The 16,615-nt window shown below is 40.8% G+C and overlaps 1 protein-coding gene across 14 annotated transcripts in view; it reads left to right on the top strand.

The window, feature by feature from the left end:
* The window catches only part of Dtna (dystrobrevin alpha), a 378,064-nt gene that overhangs the window by 326,246 nt on the left and 35,203 nt on the right, over positions 1–16,615 (top strand). For 6 of the 14 annotated variants that reach the window (XM_057788647.1, XM_057788649.1, XM_057788648.1 and 3 more), the window contains exons 12-15: positions 4,337–4,414; positions 4,952–5,044; positions 13,317–13,404; positions 13,886–13,983. In XM_057788647.1, the coding sequence (XP_057644630.1) occupies positions 4,337–4,414; positions 4,952–5,044; positions 13,317–13,404; positions 13,886–13,983 (357 nt within the window). The remainder of the gene's footprint in view (positions 1–4,336; positions 4,415–4,951; positions 5,045–13,316; positions 13,405–13,885; positions 13,984–16,615) is intronic. The other 8 variants (XM_057788655.1, XM_057788657.1, XM_057788661.1 and 5 more) reach the window with 3 other exon arrangements.

Raw genomic sequence — 16,615 nt, 5'->3', positions numbered from 1 at the left:
TAAGAATCCATAGAAACTGGATTTGTGCTTTTTTAAATCTACAATGATTAAAATGTTGTTTTCCTTTTAACCACTGTGATACTAAATATTCTACATTCAAATGAGATAAAATACAATCCTTTGATACCATGTTAAATAAGAGGAAAACAAATTTTCTTGGTCAGGGTTTAATAGAGTGTTCCAACATAAACAGAATTGTTTTAAAACACAAATTTCAGGTTTCAGCAAAATCCAATGACTATTTGTATAGAATTTCACCATAAGACATCCCCCAAAAATTCTTTCATTAAAGTAAAAATCATGACATCAGTTGTCAACCTTCAAAATTAGCAGTAGAATTTTAACTATATATGAAATATTTTGAAAGTGATCCTCCAAAACCCATTAATTGTCTCTACTGGTTCTTTGTTTTAAATCTTGCATTCAACATCAGAAGACATGTCTGAATAATTTAATAAGGCCTTGGTTTAAGGAGTTATTGCTATAATTTCTGATATCCAACAAGCAAGGAGATGTTAAAGGGCAGGGAACTCATTTTGCGTGGAGGAAGAGAGGCAGATATTTCTCACAGTTTAGTGAATGGTTTGTGGAATCTGAGATCTGTTACAGATACATCTGCCCTCAGCTAGAGAAAATGGTTGGGAAAACATTGAGAAGAAGGAAGAAAACTGTGATTACTGGATAAGGAGTATATGTTGAGTTGCTTCAGGGGACAATGTTTAGAAAGCTGTTTTGGTGGAATAATGGAACATCACAGGAAATACCAACTATAATGAGTTTAGGTGTTTATTGGCCATAGTGGGAAGCTCCTTGGAGCTTAGGGGATAAATATCAATATCCTGAAAAACATCATTATTTCCCTATGGTCATAGGGAAATCAGGTCCTCGAGGACATTAATGTATCAGTTTTAAAGTTATAGTTATCTGTTGTGGGCATTGTAACAATCATTAATAATAATATATATAATATTTTTAAATTGTTGGAAGAGTAGATTTTAAATATTACAGATACACAAAGTAAGAATGTAAAATGTGGCTATGCTAACTTGTAACAGGCTTGCTTTTGGGCCACCGACCATCTCCCAAATCATGACACAGTGACTTATTATTAGTTATGAATGCTTGGTCATTTCTTGCTAGCTCTTATAACAACCTGTTCCTCTTTGTCTTCTTTTCGCCTCCGGTGTTTTACCTTTCTTTTGTTCTGTATGTCCTACTCTGTTTGCCCGATGTCCGGCTGATTGACCCTGGGCATCTCCCTCTCTTTCTCCCTCATTCTCTTCTCTCTGAATTTTTTTCCCTGCCCACCAGCCCCACCTAGCCTTCTACTGTCTAGCTGTTGCCTGTTCAGTTTTTTATAGACCAATCAGGTGCCTTAGGCAGGCAAGGTGAAACAAATGCAACATATCTTTATGTAATTAAACAAACGCTGCACAAACAAATGTAACACATCTTTAAAATCATTGACAAAGGCAGCAGAAGCAAATGTAACACCCCTTCACATAGTTAAAGTAGTATTCCGCAGCATAAACAAATATAACTTGTCTTTGTCTGGTGAAAATAATATTCCACAACACTAATTAGCTTAATTTAATAATTTTACAATATACACATACATCAAAACATCTGCCCCTTTCTGTGATTTATTTTTAAAACCAATTTTATGTGTGTGCAGTTGTGCTTTTCAAACATGGCAATACTTAAAAGAAAGGATGCTCTCCTAATAGGCTGAGTGAAAGTGTCATAACTTTGACAAGCGAGGTTATCTGCTAGACTCTTAAAGAACAAAATCTGACTTAAATGTACCAGAGATTTTACTATCTAAGAGATAGTTGCTATATAGTATCGTAAACCATACAATTTGATCTTAATTGTAATGTACATAATTTTGATGTGATATCCATACATTCATTTCTACAGAGGGTCCAGCCTTCTGCAGGTCAGAGATGCTGGAAACAAGATGTAGAGTCAGAGAGAAAAACATACGGGCTTCTTTCTGAGGGACAGAGTTTCACTTCTATTTTGTTGTTCTTCTGTTGATCGCTCTATTATTTTCTGTACCCGATGTTTCCCTTCTTTCTCTTTCCTGATGACCCCTTCTACCTCCCATTCTACATCTTCCCTAGTGTTTTCCTTCTAACATCTTTATTTTTCCCCTTACAGCTCATATTTGCTGAGATCAGCAAAATCTTTCAAGCAATCTAAAAATTACAACGTGGTTACATTCTGTTTTTCGAGTGAATGATTACAATGAATACATGCAAAAAAACAACATGTTTTCATATCCCTTATGTGACTAAACATTTTTCATATTGCAGGTGAAAAACAAATTACCCGCAAAACCCACATACATTCATATCCAAGCAATGTATTACATATTACACAGTGTAAGCAAGTAATGTATTTTTCTCAGCCAGTCCTTTTACTGGAAAGCTGCTTTTTTGCAGTTACAAAGAAAGGGTCAATTATTTTATTATTTATCTTAATTGGTAATATTATTTTAAAATCTTTAAAAAGTCACAAATCTAAACTTTTATTTATAAAAAAAATCAGTCAGCTCTACTTTAAACCCTCAAAGTGCATACCCACTCATCAACAGGTTTTCTATGTCAAAAAACTGAGGGCAGAAATGGGTACAAGGAATTAGTTATCAGCCAGCAATAGCCAGGCCGCCATTGCTTTGTTCCCTGACCTCAATGAGTCCTTCACTTAGCTATTCAAAGTGTACCCTTCTAAACTTTAAATTGTTCCTCAAGATTTTCCACCTCAAAGCTATTAACAAAATCATCTTAATCTAGTCTTCCTAACAAGCTACATGTCTAAATTCTTTCTAAATAGGTGGTGGTTACGTCACTAATCTGCCCCAGCAACAATGATAGGAAAAAGTCCATGATAATTATTTTAAGTACCACTAACACTGCCCAGTGAGGGGTGAAAATTTTCATACAACCCAAAGATATGAGGGATGTGGTGACCGGGAAGGCAACAATCAGAGCTGTGGGCTCCTCAGGGCACATGGTCCTTGGGGCTTTGCCTCTCCAATGCTCACTCAGGTATGGCTTTGCCAACCACCCAGCCATGTTCCATGAGTTCCAATACTGACTGTTGCTCCTCTCACACACCCCCCAACAAATTTCTACGTTTTTATCATTTCACTATGACAGTTTATATGACTTTAATTATTTTGTAATATCTTGTATGTGATATGCATCGATTATATATCAGTTCTATATGTACATTATTATAGATGTGACTTAGAACTTCCTGGAAATTCGTGACATCCAATAGTTTAGATCCCAATTGTTAAATATTTGTATCTATAACAGTCCGGTGATAGTTGCATCTTGTAAACACAGACAGTTAATTTTGTATTTTCCACAAATGTGAGGACTTAGTTTTAAGCACACTGGCATATAGACTACATTACAAAGGTTGACTTTTAATAAAAACCATATTGAAACCTTAAAAACTGTCATTTAAAATAGTAAACAAAAAATTCCTTCTTAATAATGTAAAATATCAAAAATCACTTTAATCTATTCATTAGATAGCTATTAATAACTACAGAAAATATCAGCATTATGAAAACTGCTCCAAAGTGTATTTATTTTTATCTGAAACTTTGCTTTGTAGCTTCATAGCCAAGACCAGATAACTTATGTCACTGATAACAGTGAAACACATCTGGTATGACAGCTGTTCTTCGGTAATGTGACTGAAGAATTTAGGGACAACCAAAAAGCATTTTTCTAAGATTGATTTTATTTTTAATTATGCGTGTGAGTGTGTGCCGTGTCTTAACATCTCCACGAGAGTGCTGGTGCCCAGAGAAGCTAGAAGAGCCAGCTGCTCTAGAGCCACAGTCACAGACAGCTGTGAGCCACCTGATAGGAACACTGGGAACAAAACCTGGGTCCTCTGAAAAAGCTGCACATGCTTTTAACAGTTGAGCTATCTCTGCAGCCTGGAAGCCAACCTCTTAAGAGACATCTAAACCCCGGCAGGGCTTTATGAAGTATTGGGCCATTTCCCTCACATCCCGGAATAAATGTTAGATGGATTCTAGTGACGTCAGCCATATGCAATATAAGTGTTCCTTGTTAAGTAAATAGCTGAGGTCAAGTCTGAGGTCATGGTCGCTATTATGGCTCTCAAATGCTTCTCTTCTCTTAGATAAACTCTATGGAAATCTGGAGACATCTTGAGCATTTCACAACCCTAAGCTATCTGTACACATAGAGTGTGGGTCTAGACTAGGGCGTGTCTGATGCCGGTTTCTAGTCTCGCTGCGTCTCTGTGTTTACGCTCTTCTTGGCTTTCCCGTCTTATTAACTAGCTCTCCTCCCAAGGACAGCGAAGTAGAACAGAACAAAATGCTGGCTAGGGCTGCTCCAGCCTTTCTGAAGGGCAAAGGGTAAGTTCAAGTCAGAGTGTGCTGGGATCCTCGATTAACTCAACTAAAGATGGTGGGTTTTTGTTGTTGTAAGTGGTTTGCATGTGAAAGACGATTTGACCTAGAATAGCAGCTGTCTTATAACTCACTAACAGCACCAAGTCATTATTCCAAGCAAGCACACTTGTGTTATTACTTTCTCTACTTCCCTTTTTCTTTTATCTTTATGTTACATGACTAACGCAACTCCCCAGAAGATATTTGGTCTTTGCTGTGATGTGTTTTGATGTGTTTTCCATGCTGAAAAGCTCCTTGGTCTTTGTGATTAAAGAATGCAGATCTGTTTTCTAAAACATTACTCAGCATGTTGAAAGTTAGTAGAATGAAGTAGCAGATTGCCTTGCCTGGGTTTTGCTGGGGTTTCTCGTAGAACATCACATGGTAGTCTCCCTTTACTGGCTTGGTTTTCTGCGTGCTTTTCCTACCACAGACTCACTCCTACTGTGTCTTTATTTCTCTCCACCTCTCTTATTCTTCTTTCCTCCTCCCCTCTTTTAGGATACAGTACAGCCTGAATGTGGCAGACAGGCTAGCTGATGAACATGTTCTCATTGGGTTGTATGTCAACATGCTCCGGAACAACCCATCATGGTTAGTGCAACATGGTTAGGCTTAACTGCCAGCCTGTCCTTCCAGAGGAGAACAGCCTGGGTTACTGACAAGCAGTCTTGGCAAGGGGTTAGAGTCCTACAAGACACAGGTGAACCAGGAACTTTTCACCCAGTTCAATTAAACAAGTCTTTTGTGGTGCTGTTCTGAATACATCCCAGCCCTGCATCACAGAATTCTCATCCTTGTTTTGTCTTAGCTAAAGTGAGAACTGGTGTGAACAGGGTCTACGATAACCGTCACCATGTAGCAATCACAGGAATCAGAGGCCCACCGGAAGGTTCTAGTCCAAGTGTCACGTTACTGCAAGAGGGAGGTGGTTCCTATTTCAAGGGTATGAAGCTGATCTGAGAAACAATGCTTTATGCATTTCAGATAGAGGCAAAACCTCAGAAACCAGCAATCATTTAGCAATGATAGCATGGGAGAAATTGTCTCTCAGCAGTTCTCTTACTGACAAATATATCAGAATAGCCCTCCTGATGAAGCCTGCTTTCAAGTCACAGAAAATGTAAGGTTAATTTTCGATAAATCCAGTGTTTGCATGGATCTAGTGTTAAGATAAAAGTATTTGCGAAACTTTTCTCTCTTTTAATTGTGACATGAGAGATTGATTAAAGTTAGTTCTCTTAAATAATAAATATTCATTTAAAATTTAAATGAAAGTAAAAGCAGACTATATTCTTATTGCATATATGTTCCAATTTGGTTTAGACTACTATTACAAATGTAATTATTCAACAAATTCTTTACAAACATGTTAAAAACTCCAATTGTGTCTGAACTGAGTACCTGTAGGTTTTGTGGTGTTATAATTATTAAGAAAAGCTATGGGTTCAGTCCCCATAACTTGGTTTATACATCCAGTACATCAGTTCCTTTACCTTTTCTTCATTGCAAGGCTTCTGTTTTCGTATCTCTTCTTGTCGCTGTGCCCAAATACTCAGCCAAAACAGCAACTTACTTTAACTCACTGTTTCAGAGAATGTAGTCCATGCTCACTGGGAACCGTGTCGCTGGGACCATTGTGAGACAAACTAGCATGGTGGCAAGAGCTTGGTGGCATATAGTATGCAGACAAATGGGAACACAGAAAAGGGTCTGTGTAAGGTAAAGATCCCATGGACCATCTACTAGGGGTCTACCCCTCCAGCTAGGCACCACCTTCTGCCTTTCATTACTTCCCAATAATGATATTTTATGAATCCATCAAAGGGTTAATTCATTCATTGTTTCAAAGTGTCTAGAATCTAGCTGTCTCTGGAAATATCCTAACAGGTACATGCAAGTGTCCTTCTCTGCTCCCCTGGGATTTCTTAATGCAGTCAATTTGATAGTCAAAATTGACTGTCTTAAGAGGGGAACCAGGTGGAAAGGAGGGATCATTAGGAGGGAGGAAGGTAAGAAGAGACAGGGTACAGTGAATGTGTGACCACAAAACATTGAATGATAAGGTCACAATTAAATGATCCCCATAGTATCTATCAGTCACACAACAGACACACATCTGTGCTATGGCTCTCACCACTCTGTCATTGGACTGTGTTTCTAGAACATTCTCCTCCCATGGTTGTTTGTAAACTTCATTTCTATTGCTGTTTCTGATTCCTCAGACTGTTTTTGCAGGATTGGTACACTAGAGAATTCTATAACTGATGAACTAGTAGATATCATTTGTGTCAATGGGTATATATAATAAGCATGTTAGCTTGTATTTTTAATATATATATATACAGCTGCCACACTGGTTTAATTTCATCCTATCTTCTACTCCTTGAAGATTCAAAACTTGAATCTCCACTTTGCTCAAATTTCCCGAGCCTCTAAATTCAGCATTGTCTCCTCTTTCTTTACTCAGTCTCTCAGAGCTACTACGTATTACTTCAGTCTTATTTATAACAAAGATGATATCCAAGTGTTACACAGGGACTGAAAAAACGAAACTTAATAATGATTACTTTTTAATACTTTAAATATTGTCAGTATGGAGCCAATGAGAAGACAGCAACGATGACGTCACCCTGTCCTCGCCTGAGTAATTCTAGGCATGCCCCAATCACTTCCACCTCATTCCTTTGACCTCTTCTTTATGAAGGTTGCAACAAAGAAATCTCCAAAGGGAAAAGCTTAGAATTTGTAACTTCCCTCATTTTCCCTACTCAAGTGATTAATCTTATTGACTCTCTGGTCACTTTAGACCATAGGAACTGTCCAGCAAAAACACCTTACATCGGCTTGGGGAAAGTCAGGAGGGGTTTGCATGATATAAAGAGGCCATAAGACTTGACGGGTGAGGCGGACTCTATGGAATCGCTGCCTCCATGTTACTTAAAGTTCGTGTCCTTATGAAGCACCAATGTCTTCAGATTGCTCATATCTTCCTCCTTTTCATTTGCGTTTGGTCAGAAATTAGTATCGTAAGATGCTGGCGCCTGTCGTGATAATAGAGGTGAGACAAGGATCCCTCACCAGTGCAGCCAGAACCCTTTGCCTTCTGTTAGGTAAGCTGGAAGGCTACACGATAACAAATAGTAACACTTCCCTCGTGGTAACTCCCTGCTCAAGCTCTATGTACATGGCTTCTCCTCATCCTAAGAGTAAGCGCACAGAGTAAATAGACTCATTCCCATTAAAAATAAGATGTCATTTTAGGGACCTTATCCCTTCTCCCCCATCACACAGCTGCTAGCTAAATAGTGAGCAGAGATTTTAAACCTTGTCCATCCCAGTCCATAACCACTATGCTGCATCGCTTCTTACGAACCCTAGTCAACATGTGTCCTCCAGACACCTCCCATGGAGAGCACCTCCATCTAGCTGACAGCCTCCATGTGCCTGCTCACCCAATCTGCATTTCTTACTGTTCTGTTTTACTGATAATAAAATGTAGTCCACACCCCTTGCTAGTCTCTGCAAGGAGTGAACTCACCAGGGCAATATAGAAGAGTTCACCCTGGTAGTGAGGATAGGGGCGATCTGGCAGACTGACCAACCCTGCAACTACCCAGGCCCAGAACCAGGGTATGTGTTGGCCCACCTCAACATCTGCCCCATCTGTGATCTGCTGGAGCACATGAAGGGACCAGTCCTGCAGACCCAAAGCTGCAGGATCTCCACAACACAGGGCAACAGCAGGGTAACCAAGAGAGTCACGGTGAGAACCCAGCATCGAAAGAGTAGCAGAAACCAGAGTCCTCAGACCAGACCAATGACTGTGCAATGAACACTGACAGTAAAGATGGGTGGACAAAGGGGTTTACTGTGTGACTCACTGCCTCACTACAGCTTCCATGACGAGACTGATTCTCCCTTCTTTCTCCTATTTTCTTTTTTCTCTTAAATTTTAATTTATTTATTTATTTATTTATTTGGTGGGGGTGTGTTGCAAGGGCAGAGTGTGAATGTGAAGGGACTGGAAAGATACAAAGAAAAGAAAAGGAAGGAAGGAAGGAAGGAAGGAAGAAAGAAAGAAAGAAAGAAAGAAAGAAATTATGAACTTAATGCAAGATGTAAGGTGTGATCCATGGTCGAATGGTGGTGAGGGCTTGCACACCGTCTTCTGACTCAGGAGCCCTTCCTCTCTCCACCCTTACTGAGATGTAAGGAACCCCATATCAATTACAGAACACAGTGGACGCTGGCTTGCTCATAAATACTCTGCTTCCAAGTTAAAGAAATCCTTAAACCAAGTAGGTAAATGGCAGCTCAATGAAAATGCCTGGCTGTAGAAGGATTTTCGGGGAGCTACGAGCTAACAAAAAAAATGACACAGAGACTTATTAATTATAAAATTTCAGCCTATAGCTTAGGCTTGTCCCATTAGGTCTTATACTTAAATTAACCCCTTTTTGTTCATCTCTGTGTTACCATGTGGCTCCTGGCTTTTATCTCTGATTCTCATGACTTTTATCTCTTACTGCCTCTGCCTCTGGATGGCAACTTCCCCTTTCTTCTTCTCTGAGATCTCTCTGTCCCCAGAAGTCTCACCTAAGCTCTTCCTGTCTAGCTGTGGGCCATTCGGCTCTTTTATTAAACCAGTCACAGTGACACATCTTCCCACAGTGTGAAGGAATACTCCACAACACAGGACGCCTTCCTGATTGTTTTTAGCACTGTGTGGTTTGTAAGGGCCTGATCCAATGAGAGAGGATGAGTCTCACAAGGAAACACACTGAGACCTTGTACTCTCTAAAGCTTACCAACTACCAGGACCTACAGTGATTTATGGAAAATATCTCTGGCAGACAGAACAAAAGATTGAAAACAAATCTAGGACTTCTGCCTCTACCCACAATTGTGTCCTATACACATATTGTTTGGATGGCCTAGTATGTCGCTCAGAACTCTGTAAGGGAAAGTTATGGTGGCCTATATCTCTAACCCCAGAGCTGGGAGCTAGAGCCTGGAGAATCCTGGAAGGAATGGTGGTGGGGTCTAACCAGATTCAGTGAGGGACTCCGCAAAAAACATAGTGAAAGGCTGTCAACTGGAACTTGTGTCCCTATCAGTTACTGCCTCTTGATTAGATTCCTGGTCCCCTCTAACAAAGTTACAAGTGGCTTGTTCTTCTTGAGTACCAGAATTGTACAAGTAGATTTATTGCCTACTGCCTTTGTAATGCAGCTGATTTTAAATTGTCTCCCAGGGCTGGGAATGTAGCTCAGTTGGCAGAGTGCTTGCCTAGCATGCATGCATCTTCAGGGTTGATCCCCAACATTAGATACACTAGACATAACGATGTTGTAGTCCTAATGCCCCCCAGAAGTGGAGGCAGAAGGATCAGAGGTTCAAGGCCATGCTTAGCCTATCAGTGAGTTTGACGCCAGCCTGGGCTACCTGAGACCTTGTCTCAAGAAAAATAGAGCAATAAAATAAAAAAGTTTCACAATATATTATGTTGTGGGAACCTCTTCTTGAAGGGCACCAGTCATGTGAAATTAGCACCTCTAGCTTATGACTTCATGTAACTTTAAATGTTTCTTTAAAGGGCTTGTCAATAAAGGTAGCCATAGTCTAAAATTAGTAGGGTGTTGGGGCTATAATAAATAAATTCAGAAGAAGATGCAATTCACTCCATAACATACTCCAACCCAGAACCCACTTACCCTATATGTCTATTTTTAATGTGTAGGCTAAAGCATGATTGATATAACTTTGTTTATAACATACCAAGTTGTGAAGTTAGTGTCTTAAAAGAATTTGGATACATTCTTAAGAGAGGCCACTGTGACAATTTCTTACTATAATCTAATAATATTATTTCAGGAATTCTGCCTTTTCTTTGCAAACCACTCATTCAAAAGCCCTGACAATAAACTTCAAACCTTAGCTCTTTCCCTCCCCATTCATTAGTCATATGAAAACACCGCCTAGGCCCTAGGATTGCTTCGTTCTTTTTTACCTCGACTCTCCTATGCTCACTGTCTTCCAGTTTCTTCCACAGTACTGTCTATCCATAACATTTTGTTCTTATCTACTTAAAATCTGATTTAAAAAAAAAAAAACAGCAGCAGCAAGAACAAAAATCTTCCAGGCTGGTGAGATAGTTCAGCTGGTAGAAGTACTTGCCACCCAACTTGATGACCTGAGTTTGATCCCAGGAACCCACATGGTGTAAGGAGAGAACTGACTTCAACAAATTGTCTTGTGCTCTTCACATGTGTGCTGCAGCATGTATGTGGGCACACTTGCATACAAAGACACACACACACACTTACACTTTTTTAATCTTCTACTTAGAAGTTATAATACTTGGTGTATAACCCATTAACTGCTTACATTTTGATAGAACAGCACATCAGTCTTGATAACCATCTGTAGTGTCTTTATCCAAACAAATAAAAAGAAAGGCCTATTCAGAGAGAAATTAAGTATTTCTTCTAAGAATTACATCATGATTTTCACTGACTGCCCCACTCTGGAAGTCAGGCCTACCCATACCCAAAAGAATCAAAGAAATGGAACAGATCTGAGCTCCCAGAAATCGCTGCAAAACTTCAGTTTAGTAAGCCCTGATTGGGTGTCAACCAAGATCCCAGGAAAGCCATCTAAAATCCCTTGTAAAAGATGCTGATTGTGCCTTTAAGGTAGAAATTGAAGATCTTTCAAAATAATGGCTCCTTCTACTCCAGAGTGCGGCCAACAGAGCAGTACAGCGCCATCTTGTAGGTTGCTGACTGTAGTCTTCAAATGAACAGTTAGCACTAGAGAAAGTGCTAGGGTTGGTATTTATTTTAATGATCTACAGGTTATTGATCATTTATTTTCAACTGTATGTAACTGAGGTCTTGTAAAACTGGAATTTATCAGAGGAGCATCCCATTCAACGGTGTGTAATTTGAACATCCTGAAAGGCTCATGCAGGCTCATGAATCATTTGTATGCAGAACCAAGTAATGTATCACCCCAGTGCTCATTTACGCCATGTTGGGCGAAGAAAGGCCCGGGGTATGAGTTATTGCTTATGAGACAGAATCTCATATCTTTATGGCTTACATTGCCAGGAGGCTTTTTTTATATAACCTTCATACTTATTTGCTTGCAGGTCATTCATAATAAAAAAAATACTTTTACCATGAAGTTTTTTATCAAGGTTTTTTTTATTACATTTTTATCAAAGCACTCACATGCGTTCATGACAAAGTCATTTTCAAGCACTGAGATGGATGGTCGTCTTGAGCTCAGAACACTGGGCACTTTACCCTGCACAAACTTTGTTGAATTAGGTGGCTATCCTCTAACACACCAGCCAGAAATGACAGATGTGTTAAAATCAAACTAAATGGTCTATTAATAGGTTTGGCATTTATCTAAAGCAAAGACAGGGTAACTTTTCCCCTCTCTTGAAGTTGTTAAGAAGAAACACGGCCATCTGAGCCCTACATAATGGAGATATTACTTATAGACACACATCTGCTTTCAAGTATTAGCTTTCCATGAGTCATTCTGGCTTATTCTGTTTAAATTTATGTTCAGTCAGCATTGTGATTGATATTATACATCATATGAATTCTACACTCTGGAATTTTCTTATGTCAAGAAAATGCCTGTAAAATATCGAACAGTTGCATGAATATCAGTCAAATGCTCATAAAATAATATATTTTATATGGTTTAGATATAGTCCTTATTTCTGGTATGCAGATGATTTATTTAAATTTCTAGATTGTTCTGCTCAGGGATCTTCTAAAACCAGAAGTATCATATTCTGAAACTTCATTAAAAATGCAGATTCTCAGTTATATTCCCCCCCCCAAACTTTGGTCAGTTCTACCCCCCAAACCTTAGCCAGCCCCATCCCCCAAACTTTAGCTGGTCCCATTCCAAACCTTAGCCAGCCCCACCCCAAACCTTAGCCACTCCCATCCCAAACCTTAGCCAGCCCCACCCCAAACCTTAGCCACTCCCATCCCAAACCTTAGCCAGTCCCACCCCCAAACCTTAACCAGCCCCACCCCAAACCTTAGACAGCCCATCCCCCAAACCTTAGACAGCCCCACCAACCCTGGTAGAGAGCTCAGAAACTAAACTTTCACATCACCAAGCTGCCAATTCCTTCTGTTCATTAATGTCAGTAAGTGAAGACCAAAGCAAAGGGAGATTACGTAAGGCAGTCAGAGCCAACAGGCAGGAGTCACTGGATCAACAACAATGTAACTGGGTCTTTGCCCTTCCTGCACCCTTCCATATTTCTAATGTTGCCACCTTGTGACATGAGCTATTTGTAAAACGAAGTAAAAATGTTAAAACAATAAAATTAAATTAAAGAGAAAGTATTCTTACATCTAAAACGTCCAAAAAGTCACATCACTTCGCATAGGAGCCATTATTATTATTATTTAATTGATATTTTACATACCAATCCCAGTTCCCAGTCCCTCCACTCCCTCCACCTCTCTCCCCACACACACTCCACTCCCATCCACTCCTCAGAGAGGGTAAGGCTTCCCATGGGGAGTCAGCAAAGTCTAGCACATTGCTTTGAGGCAGGACCAAGTCCTTCCCTCCAAAGAGAATGGGCTCGTAGAAGCCTTCTCAATAAGATAACTGAACTGACTGGGCAAAGGACTTACTATTGATCTTCCCAGCCACATATTAGATCATGTCATGAACCCAAGTTGAGGATCATTAATCTAAGAGATATTTGAGAGTTTGAAAGTCTTTGGCATTGAAATGGCCAAAGCCCCTAGAGGTGATAGGAATGCATCAGACTCTCAGGGGCCTAACAGTTTCCTGTTCACTTTGTTCTCTATAGTATGCTTGAGAGTTCAAACCGGCTTGATGAAGAACACAGGCTGATCGCCAGGTATGCGGCTCGCCTGGCAGCAGAGTCCTCCTCATCTGTAAGTAGAACGAAAGGGCCCTGATGGCCTCCAGCATCACTGACTTTCAAAAGCCCCGGTCCATTGTTATCATTAAACCTGGTGCTAATTAACAAGAAAATTGGTGCTTTTCTTCCTTGTTCTCCTCTTTGTTGCTATAGTTATGATGTCTTGGTAATGAATTCTCAGTTTTAAAAATATGCTAGCCTCTACAATAGTGCAGCACGCCCAACTGGAAGCCCCACCCCCCCACCCCCCTTTACCCAGCCTTGCTCCCAGATGTGAGAACCTGAGGAAGGGCTGTTTGCTTTCCATTGTGCAGCTATACAGGAGACCTGCAGAAGAGTTTGCTCTTAGAATGAAGAGCAGTTTAATTTTCTGTTCTTGTCCCCGCCCCACCCCATGAAATAGTTTCCTCTTCCTTCTCTGCATACCCATGACTCCATCTCACATGTGAATTCACATTCCTCATATTAAATAGTGCCAACTCCGTGTTTTTCAGCAGCCGACTCAGCAGAGGAGTGCTCCCGACATCTCCTTCACCATTGATTCAAATAAACAGCAAAGGCAGCTGATTGCAGAGCTAGAAAACAAGAACAGGTAGGGCTTGGGGACATGTACCTCACGTGTTTGGAGTTTCCTTACATGCCTGTTTAAGGGAGGATCCTGCAAGTCTGTGGAGCTTCATTATAAAAGTGTGTGTGTGTGTGTGTGTGTGTGTCTGAGCCTGTGCCTGTGTGTGTATGTGTGCAAGTGTGCATGCATGAGTATGTGCATGTCGTGTGCCTCTGTGTGTGTGCCTATGTATGGGTGTGTATGTTTATGTGCATGTGTGTGTATGTGTATTTGTACACGTCTTGTGTGTGAGTGTGTATGTTTATATGCATTGTGTGTCTATGTGTATGTATGTGTGTTTGTACACACCTTATGGGTGGGTGAGTGGGTGGGTGGGTATGGTGGAGGTGTATGTTTATGTGCACGTATGTGTGTATTTTTGTGTATGGGTGTATATTTCAGAACCATCAACATGATTAATGTTGGACAACTCTGGACAGAGCCCATTTCCTCTTTTTCTAGTTTTCTTAAAAGCTGTAATTCAGGAAGATCTTCCAGAGTATGAGGTAGAATATATCTCTTTTGCTCAGGGATGAGCAGGAGTCTCATCAAGAAGTCCTCCTATAGGGTTAAAGAAACACTCAGGGTCTCATCACCATCATCCCATCATCCAATCCAAAACATCTCTTCATCATCAGGTCTTATCTCCGCTCAACCCAGATTAACACCAATGATTCTCTCTGCAGCACCTTCCCCAAATCTACCCACTGGGTCTCCACCACCAGTGACCGACCAACCAACCTGCCATTTTTGAAACATAAATTATATCATATTTTTCCCAAGACAAAACCTTGTCTTGATTTTCCATGGCATTTGGATTAAAAACCTCTCCTGTCATCACGGCCTACAAGGTGCTAGCTCCCTGGAGTCCTGCATGTGTTTTCAGCATCTGTGCCCATGACCTTCACACTCCAGCCTCCTGCAACTCCTTTCACTTCCTAGTAGCCCTCCCTTCAGCCTAGGGAGCTTTTCTGTGGAGCTCTGCAAGACAGTCCCTCATCATTATCAGGGGCATCACTCTTCAGACTACTTCCTGTGTGTGTGTGTGTGTGTGTGTGTGTGTGTGTGTGTGTGTGTGTCCTCAATGTCTGAAATAATCCCACTTATGCCTCCATTTCTTATTTTAGCCCCACCTTCCATAAATGAAATGGAAGTTCTCTAGGAACAGAGATAGTGCCAAAAACCTGCATGGGCCCAGGAGTGTACCTAAAACTGTAGGTGCTAGGTAAATGTGCTTGAATGAGAAAATAACAAGTAGCCAAGACAAAGCTCACACCCAGTTCTGAGTAAACTCACCACTGGAACTTGTCCATTCTATATGCCTTGGAACAATAAAGAATGTCTCAGCACTTTATCCCATCCTTACTGCTGATGTCATATTTGATGTGGCAGTGGGGAAGGGGGAAACATCATTATTTTATGCCTGTAGAGTTTAGCCTAAAATGTTTGGATAAATGATCAAAACGTCCTTTAATATGCTGCACATAAGAATTAAGAGGCTTAGCACAATTTCATGTGTTTCCTAATAAACACTCCTGTGGTTGGACTGTCTCAGAACCTGGCTATCATCATCAGGAAGCCACAAACCAGAGTGGAGGTGCTGTAATAACTATGACATCATGACTTCACGGTCTTTGAAATTACTCCTCTCTCCTGACCCCACCCACCAGGCAGATATTCATTACAGGGTCCCTCTAATTTACTATGTGGTGGGAAACAAGAATCAAGGGGGGAGAAAGAAGAGGCACTGTGAAAAATTAGACAAGAGGAAAATAGAGCCACGGATGTCAGGATTTGCTCAGGGTAGCTACCAGTGTGTGACTTGCTATCTGGTTTAGGTAACACTTGTTACAGTTGGTGTGGGAAAACAATTGTATGGAATCACTGAAAGCATTGATGAATGGATTTATTTAAAATGAGCAAAGACACCTAAAATCCATGCAAGGGAATAAAGGGGAACAGGAGAGGAAGGGAAAGCCGTGCAGGGAAGGGGCTGAGTGGGGACAGAAGCCATGAAGAAAGCATTGAGCAAGCCAGGTAGCTGAGGGTTTGAAGCCAACAGTGTGAAAGAGCCACGTGGACCTGCAGAGTGGCTGCTGACAAGGATGGGAAGCAGGAAACCGAGGGAGCATGGTTGGTGTTGGACCTTGGACAGTGCACAGAAAGGAGGAAAGAGTACTGCGCTCCAAACTTCCCAGTTCCTCTGGAAATCCGAGCACATATGAAAATTGGAATTCAAAAGAGTTTATGCTCAGTAACAAAGTCAACTTACAATATGTGCTATGAAAGGTGTTCCAAATGAGCTAACCTGAAATTAATAAATGTCAGTATGTCAGTGAGTGAGCCACTCATGAGGTCAACGAAGGAGCTAGGAAGAGGGCGAGGAAGGCAGGGAAGCAGCTACCTTATGGGACACTGAGCCCCGTGGCTGACTGGACAAGGTGCAAGTAGAAGCCACTCTCAGCCCTTTCATTCAGTCAGAGTTGCCAACAGACATCACCACACACACACATACACACACCCACACACACACACATCCCTTCACCAACCTTTAGTCCCTCTCTAGGGCACACTGTGGCTGCTAACCAGAAAGGTGCCAGCCATCCAAAGCTCTGAT

Source organism: Chionomys nivalis, chromosome 14 (assembly GCF_950005125.1).
Source record: "Chionomys nivalis chromosome 14, mChiNiv1.1, whole genome shotgun sequence".
Lineage (NCBI taxonomy): Eukaryota > Metazoa > Chordata > Mammalia > Rodentia > Cricetidae > Chionomys > Chionomys nivalis.
The sequence above is the reverse complement of the archived record's forward strand: the minus strand, read 5'-3'. Positions and strand labels throughout refer to the sequence as shown.